Source organism: Lygodium microphyllum, chromosome 26 (genome assembly GCF_053477565.2).
Source record: "Lygodium microphyllum isolate KBCC chromosome 26, Lygodium_microphyllum_v1.1.10, whole genome shotgun sequence".
NCBI lineage: Eukaryota > Viridiplantae > Streptophyta > Polypodiopsida > Schizaeales > Lygodiaceae > Lygodium > Lygodium microphyllum.
This window is the reverse complement of record NC_141160.1, coordinates 108,286,092-108,294,840: the sequence shown is the minus strand read 5'-3', so window position 1 is coordinate 108,294,840 and position 8,749 is coordinate 108,286,092. Positions and strand designations below refer to the sequence as shown.

The following is an 8,749-nucleotide window of genomic DNA, read 5'->3' as shown; positions in this document are numbered from 1 at the left end:
TTCCAGGCACTGTATAACCTGCTTCCAGCAATCACCCAGCTCTCAACAAAGATAGTATACTCACTGATTGCCTCTGCACAAAGGTTGGACATCTTTACAAACTGTCTTGCTGCACTTGCAAAGGCTTGTTTTCAAATGTGCCACTTTTAGCCACACAAACAATATACTCACTCACTGAAGATTGTATGTGCATAAAGATTGGACATCAGCACAAATATTGCAGTCTCCTCATCTTCCAGTAAAACTGCTCTTGGGAAGGCCTGTTTCCAAGCTCTACGGTAACCCAATTTCAACAAGCAACTAACATCGTTCTCCACAGCACAAACCATATCCTCACTCACTAGAGGTCGTCTCTGCATCCAGGTTGGACGTTAATTCACAATTTGCAGTCTGCTCATCAGTCACATTGCACTTTTAGCAAGCACAAACCACATACTCCCTACTTTTAGTGAGCACAAACAATTTATTCACCCACTGGAGATTGTCTCTGCATAAAGGTTGGACATTAATACAAATTTTGCAGTCTCCTCATCTTCCAGCTGCACTGCACTTGCAAAGGCCTGTTTTGCAAGCTCTACATTACCCCACTTTCGACAAGCACCTAGCAGTGTACTCCACACCACAAAGTCAGGCTGCAAGCTCATCTTATTTACTAATGCCACAGCCTCATCCACTCGGCCTGCACGACCAAGAAGATCAACTATACAAGTGTGATGTTTGACTGTTGAAATAATGTCATAATCTTTGACCAAAGAGTTAAAGTACTCCCTGGCCTCATCTAGCAAACCCACATGACTGCACACATTCAGAATATTAAGTAATGTAACATCATCTGGTTGTACACCTTCCACTCTCATTGTTTCAAGCAGATTGAACACAATTTCACACTCTCCTTGGCAGACATAGCCTGTGATCAATGCATTGAAAGTCACGGCCAGTCTTTTGGGTGCAGATTCAAAGACGTTCTGAGCTTCAATCATGCTCCCACATTTACCATACATGTCAATGAGAGCAATTGCCAAAGTCAAATCTGCAGGCTGGTTGAGACCTGTTGTGGTGTTAGCACTGAATAAATCTTCCCTTTTGACGACTTCAGCATGTATTTCTCGGCCACCATCAATAGCTCCTAGAATGCCACAAGCTTTCAAGCTGCAGAGGTATGTGGCAGCATATGGAGTCACACGCTGCAAGTGCATCATTTGAAAACAGTTTAACACTTTTTCATTATACCCATGATCAGCATAACCTGTAACTAGTATGTTCCAAGAAACAACATCTTGTTTTGTCAACTGGTCAAAACATTCCTCTGCTTCTTCAAGCAATCCACATTTAGCATACATGTCTACCAAAGTGTTCACAATTGAGTTTTCTTCTTCGAAACCTTCTTTACAAATCTCAGCATATATATCTTGGCCAGTATCTAAAGATGCCGTGCTGGCACAAGCCTTTAAACAGCATAGGTAAGTAACAGCATTGGGCTGTACACCAGTTGCTCGCATTTGTTTAAAACAGTTCAATGCTACCTGCCCAAGGCCATGCTCAATGTATCCTGTAATCAGGGCAGTCCATGCAACGACATCTTGAACTCTCAACTTAAGAAACACTTCATAAGCATCTTCAAACAAAGCACATTTGCCATACATATCAACTAGGGTATTACCAATATTGTAGTTTCTTTCACATCCTGCTTTGACAATTTCAAAGTGTAATTCTTGGCCTTGAAGGACATCTTTGACACCAGCACAAGCTTTTAAAGCACAAACAAAGGTTGCTGCATTTGGAGAGACACCTTCTCGTTGCATGTGCTCCAAACATTCAAGTGCTTGCTCACCAAAACCATGCTCAGCATATCCAGAAATAAGTGCAGTCCATGATATCACATCCTGAGTTGGTAACTCACCAAAAACATCGTCAGCATCTGCAAATAAGCCAAATTTAATGTACATATCCACCAGTGTGTTGCATATAAAATTATCCCTGTCCAATTCATCCTTGATAATACCAGCATGTATTGCCCTGCCCTGGCATACAGATCCTAGGCCAGCACAAGCTTTCAAACAGCAGACCAATGTGATGGCATTTTCATAAACACCTTCTTGCCGCATTTGACCCACACATTTTAGTACCTCTTCATAACATCCTGAATCAGTATAGCCTGTTATCAGGGCATTCCATAAAACGACGTCATGTGATGGAAGTTCATCAAACAACTCCTGTGCTTCTTTTAATGACCCCAGTTTGGCAAGCATATCCAGGATAGAGCTTATAATATAGAAGTCAGATTCATACCCTTCCTTGAATATCTCGGCACAAAATTGTTGACCCTTATCTGCAGCCCCTATGCTGCCACATGCTTTTAAAGAGCAGACAAATGTGACAGGATCTGGAGGTACCCCCCTGACTTGCATCTGCTCTACACAATTCAAAGTCTCCCTATATAGCTCATTTTCAGTGTAACCTAAAAGTAATGCATTCCATGCTACTACATCTTGTTCTTGTAGCTCGTTGAACAACTCCCATCCTTCTGCAAATGACCCACATTTGGCATACATAGCCACCAAAGCACTGCCGATGCTAGTATCTACTTCATAACCATCTTTAGCAATCTCAGTATGTAACCTTTTGCCACTTTCAAGGTCCTTAATCCTACCACAAGCCCTGAGGAGAAAGACATAGGTGACACCACTCACTGGGAGATGATCCTCTTGCATTTTCTGGTACAGATAGAAGGCGCATTGGGAATTGCCGCACTCAATATGTGCCCGCATTAGAGATGCCCAAGAGTACTCATTGGAGTCCATCAGTTGGTTGAACAGTTTCTCAGCATCACATATACTCATGCAGTCTGCAAACATTTGAAGGATATAGTTCCCAAGGACACTGAGGAGCTGAAGCCCCATATGGCAAGCATGCACATACACTTGCCTTGCAAGAGCAAGATTCCTCTGTTTCTTGCAGTCTTGTAAAATGCACAAGAAGTCTTCCACATGAGGAAGCTCTGCAGCATTGTCTGTATCAGAGGCGACATGTCTGTGGATCAGTGCATCATGAATTATTGGTTTGGCACAGACAAACTGCTGATGGAGTACTGAGTCCTGACCCCTTGATTCTTGTAAAAGCTGTAATTCAGAAAAATGCAAAGGCAGCTCCTGTCTGACAACAAGATTGAGCCCTTTGAGCTTTTGAGTTTCATCAAGGCAGGCATCGGTGCAGAAACTTAACTGATAATGAGGTGCTTCTACTGTGAGCAATGGAGTGGCCATCCCAGAAATAGTCCCTGAGCAAGCAATTAGGGGACTTTGAAGGCAACACGTTTGATGTCTGCCAGTATCATCACCTTGGCTCGGAAGGCAAGGCTCAGGATTGCAATTCCCCTTTTATGTGCCCAATCTCTGATCATTACTTGATAATCATTTAGAAAGCTCACACGGGGGAACCCAGGAACTCGGTCTTCTCATGTCACAGTGCAAATCCATGGGAGATCAAGTCAGTCCCTTAACTCTCATGAGATTGCAGGAAGCTTGCTCGTTCTCAGGGAGCAGTTCACCAATTCCACCTCATTGCAGAAACCATTCAACCTGAACCTCCATAGCCATTCAACGTGAACCTCCCAAATGACTCCGATATTTTTCAATCCTAAAACAAGCACAAGTCATGAGCTGCCTTAACCTTCGGGGTAATTACGCTTGACCCCTAGAGATTAAGTGCCCAACATTTGTTTTGCATTGATCACGATCTAGGGGAGGAGAAAGCTTTAGCAAAGAGGCTGATCTCATTCGCACACCTTGATGAGATAAAATTTCAAGCCTCACACTAGGAGGTTGCAAATGATGTGCATGAAGGTGCTCCATGACATTTGGGCTAAGAAATATACGTTCAGTTCAGGAAGGGGCAAGTATTGTTTTAGTGTTATTATCGATATGAGTTATCATCCTTGGGCACTTTCTCACTCCCACTTCCACCCCCGCTCCCTTTCCAACCTCTGTCCTCTCCATCCTCACTCTGGCATCCTCAATCTTCATCATTGAGCTTCGACCTATGCTCAAGATTTGAAGATTCAAGATCAAATCAAACCTTGGACTCTACCTCGGGATTAGGGCATGCTCCATCGTGTCTCAATCTTCTAGGAAGCATGTTCCAAGAGGTCATCTTGAAGATTGATTCTCTAGAGCACTGAAGCTTCAAACTTGAGTCACACTCTAGGCCCAAGCTAAACTATGAACAAATATATTCTTGAATGCAATCCTCAACTCCAACTTTGAGATGCAATCTAATGAGGTGTCTACACCCCACACTCAAGCTTGTATATCAAGTCTAGTATCTTGTCCTTTAGAAAGTGTATTCAATCCCATGAAGAGGGGGGGGAAAAGTAGAACTATGAAGCACTTATTGTAGGCAAATATGTTGTATGGTTTCAAATAAATTCCACGATCCAAACATGGCTCCTCTTGATCCATCACTACTTCTCCCTAAATCCATCTACTATCACTACTTCTCCCTCAATCTATCTACCAGCATTACTTCATTTCTAAGAGGAAAAGAGGAGGAGGAGGAATAAGGAGATGATGATGATGATGACGATGATGATGATGGGGAATGGAGCTTCACCCCACTGGTTCCTCACTTCATCTCTCTCACTCTCTAACTCAATCCCTCACTCTCATGGTTTCATCAAGATAGAGAGAAGAAGAAGAAGAAGAAGAGAACGAGAAAGAATGATGAGCAGTTTCACCTCTTTACCTCTTTCACTCTCTCACTCTCAAGCTATGACGAAGTAAGCAAGAAGATAGAGATAGAGAAAAAGAGGCACTCAAAAGTTTGTACATAGAAGAATGATATCTCTTTTCAATTTTACATACTATATACATAGGGTTTGCTTTTTGTTGGGCATCCTTAACCCTTTCTCTCAAGTGACCAATCTTGCACTCTTTTACATTACACTTTGGCTTGCGGTATACCCATTGTGGACTTGTGGACATGAACTTCGTAAAGTGAATACACCCTACCTACAACCTCTAGAATGGTTGTGGATCTTCTAATTTCAAATTTGAAAATTATTACATTTTCATAAAATTGGATCTCTCATTTTACAATATTAAATAGAGCTCATATCCACACGTGTTAGATGAGAAACAATTAATTGTTCCACCTAACAAACTTTGTTGACCCTATAATAGATATCATGTTTTAACAAATTACATCATTTTTCTTTAAGAAAGAAAGGCTACTAAGAGCCCAAGAGATCACCCATTATTGAACAAATTCATGGTTGAAGAGGAGCTCCAAATTGCTAGTTACTTTAAAGGACCCTCATTGCTTAGCGACCTTACATCCTATTTGTGCATCCTTATGGTTCAACCAATTCATTGGACACTCAATGCTCCTATTGTACATAAATAAAACTAGCCTTAATATATATATTGATAAAATTGAGGTTGTTGACTAACAAAAGACTCAAAAAACTCCACGTATACTAAGCTCGAGATCACAAGCTCAGAAGCTTGTATTCTATGGTGTAATGCTCTACCCCTTCCCAAAAGGTATTGACCCCCAAGACTCTTAGACTTGGTGTACCTAAGAGGCTAGATTTCAAATTGCATGTTAATGGTGCAAGATTAGTTCATTCCATCCAATTCTTAATAACCTATCATATGGTGAGGTTTCGTTTCATCAAGACTCCCAGTAGAATTGTTGCGATGCCAAGCTCAACACATGTAGACATTGATTATGGACCGCCTAGTTAGATGGGTTTGCATGTCTACACTTAGCACATCAATGGTCATTATGACTCTTGCATGGCCACTGACTTATCACTTGTTGTATTTAGTTTATTACGCTTATCTATAGCTAGCACAGTTATAGCACCGATCAATTAGTATAGTATGTATTGACTATTTAACTTAGTAGGCCACTTTCCTTTATGTTGTACCTTATCTGTATTTTGTGTGTACATTGAAAACTGTGTAAAAGAAGAAGAAGAAACTAGCGAGAAAAATCTTTGGCCTCCATTTCTCTTCTTGAGTGAACTTCCTCTTATGAGTATGATGTATGTTTAGCGCAACACCTCAAGCATGTCCCCTCACTATGTGATTTGTGACATAGTATCAAAGCTACACCATTGATAGATGCTAGTTTTGGAGGCTAAAGTGAAGGAGAAAAAGCAAGGATTCGAGCAAGCATGAAATGGGTAGAAAGTTCTCCCATTCTCCCTCTAGCGAAGCACCGAAAACATAGCAAAGAAAAAATCTCATATTGCTATGATATTTTGTGTGTGAGCAAAGCATTGTATATTTTGTAGGCATGCCCTTTAGGACTTATCCATTTCTTTTTTAGCCATCTGCAACCGTTTTAGCCCCATTTAAGACCCATAAGACTGCAAGTAGAAATTTCAAGATATACTACGATTTCAGTTGTGTCAACTAAAAGTGGGTGCACAAGTTATATATTTTAAATTTGTAAGCTTTGAGGTGTTTATCATAGGAAGTAAACATGAGTTTTATCAATGAACAAGTTGTAGATTACATGTACTATTGAGCAATCAGTGAAAAGGCTATTTGCTGTGTTACTATACACTTGTTGTAAAAGGTTACAAAAGACTTGCTTGCTATTTTATATCAATTTTGCGATAATGGCAAAGAACAGTGGAAACCCCATCATTGAGAAGATGGACAATAACAACTATCCATCATGAAAGTTCCATGTAACGAACTTCCTTATTGGAAAAGGCCTCTTTGGTTTTGTTTCAAGTGAAGAAAAGGAACCAAAGCTAAGTAATCTTATGACTATAGAAGAATTAAAGGCATGGAAATAATGCAATGTAAAAGACAAAAAGGTAGTGTATTGGCTATCTATAGTCATGATTGATAATACTATGCTTTAGGTATATCAGAAATGTAGAAACTTCATATGCAACTTGGACAATCTTCGAGAATATATTTTCAGCCAATACAAAGGCACGAAAGATTCAACTCAAGCAAGAGTTGAATACCTTGAAGAAAGGGAAGATGTTTGTAAATGAGTATGTTTTGAAGGTGAGAAGCATTGTAGATACCTTAGAAACTATTGATGGAATGCCTAATGTTGATGATTTGGTTTCTTCTACTTTGGGTTGCCTTAATAATGAGAAGGCTTGAAATCATTTGTTACTTCTGTGTATGTATGGAAGGCATATTCATATTTTAATGAGTTAGTCTCTCTCTCAAGATCAGTGAAGAGGTCAACATACAAGGTGAATCATCAGAAAAAAGTGGTGAACATGTCCAAGCATTCTACTCCAATTCAAGAAGAAGGGGACGTGGTAGGTCCTCTTCAATCAAGAGGTCATGGTATGGGACGTTGTCAAAGAGTTTACTATTTATGATATAAATCATGGGATTCTTATGAACTCAGAAGAGTTTCACTGGAAGTTATATGAGATATTTGCATACAAAATTTAGGCATTATTATCCAATAACCACCTTAGTTATACAAGTTCTTTTGTATTTAGCATATAATTTACAGTTATACCATGTAAATTTATGAAAAATAAGTCTATGGGAACCTATAACTTGGACATCTGGAAGTAATTGACAGTTTGCTGGATAAATCACATTAATTCAGGTACAAAAATATGGTCAAAACCCAAAAATGTTGCCAAAAACTGTCAAAAGTCCACTAGGTCCACATGGGACCAAAAGTAACTGACTTAGGTGACCAGCAAGTGACCTAGGCTGGTCAAAAAGTGACCAGGGATTGAGCAGAGAGCAGCCCGCGTTTTTCGGCACAAAATGCGGGCTGCACTGTCTGAGGGAAACTGGAAGAAAGCTGGAGCTGAGATGCATGAAATGGAGCATGCAAACTGAAGATTAACAGGCCCAACTACTGAAGATGTAAACATGGTAAGAGCTCCACTTCTCTGCCTCTTTGGTCTAATGAAAATGCATGCTGAAACTGTCTATAAAAGAGGGAAAATCTAAGAGAAGAGTATTCAGCCTGCTCTTATGCACGACTTCTCTCATCTTGTTTACCTTATTCTTGGTCCAATGAAGCCCGACTTGTACCCAAGTACTTGAGTGACTTTGGGGCAAGCAAAGGGTGAGGATATTGAAGACTTATGGACTGCTATCGGCTGAAATAACCAGTCATAAACAGGGGAGCCCACTATTTTGATCTATTTTTATGAGCAAACATGGGTTTTTTATGGTTGTAATGGAGGAAAATGATCTCTTTCCTTCAGGACATTGTTCATAGATGATCAAAAGTGCTTCTTCTTGAGTTTATGCACTCATTTTGAACTTGATTATGGGCTGGAATTTTCTGTTTTAAAACAGGGCTGAAGCTAAAATTATTCTTTTCCCATTCATTTCATGTATCTTTGGCCCAAATCTTGAATGCATTTGATTCTATCAACAATATACTTGACCCAAAGGATTGAAATCCATCTATGTACATGAAATAAATGCCATTAGAGCTTGCATTTGACATTCATAAATGAATTGGAATTTTGAAAATATCCTTTATGAAATGATATATGTATCCTGAAGCATTTGATGTAATCAACTTAGTCTTATTCCTTCTGTTCATGTATGCTAAGTACAAAGTGAGAAGGCTTGAATTCCACTTCTGTACCTAAATTATTTTTAAACTCCGAATCTTATTAAAACCCAATCCATTTTTCCTTTCTGAATCTTGAATCCTAAACTCTTCTTCTGTACTAAAAGCCCCGGTGGTAGACCTTCAACTCTTAACGCGACGACAACGTATGGTTGAT

General features: G+C 39.8%; 1 protein-coding gene across 1 annotated transcript; it reads right to left on the bottom strand.

The window, feature by feature from the left end:
• Positions 1 to 451: 451 nt before the first annotated feature.
• On the bottom strand, positions 452 to 3,801 carry LOC148013660 (pentatricopeptide repeat-containing protein At2g03380, mitochondrial-like). The gene has a single exon (XM_087667956.1). The coding sequence runs from the start codon at positions 3,261 to 3,263 to the stop codon at positions 468 to 470; it is 2,796 nt and encodes a 931-aa protein (XP_087524082.1). The 5' UTR covers positions 3,264 to 3,801; the 3' UTR covers positions 452 to 467.
• Between the last annotated feature and the right edge of the window lie 4,948 nt (positions 3,802 to 8,749).

Excerpts from the sequence above, each read along its gene's own strand:
- LOC148013660 (XM_087667956.1), bottom strand. The coding sequence starts at position 3,263 with ATGGCCACTCCATTGCTCACAGTAGAAGCACCTCATTATCAGTTAAGT.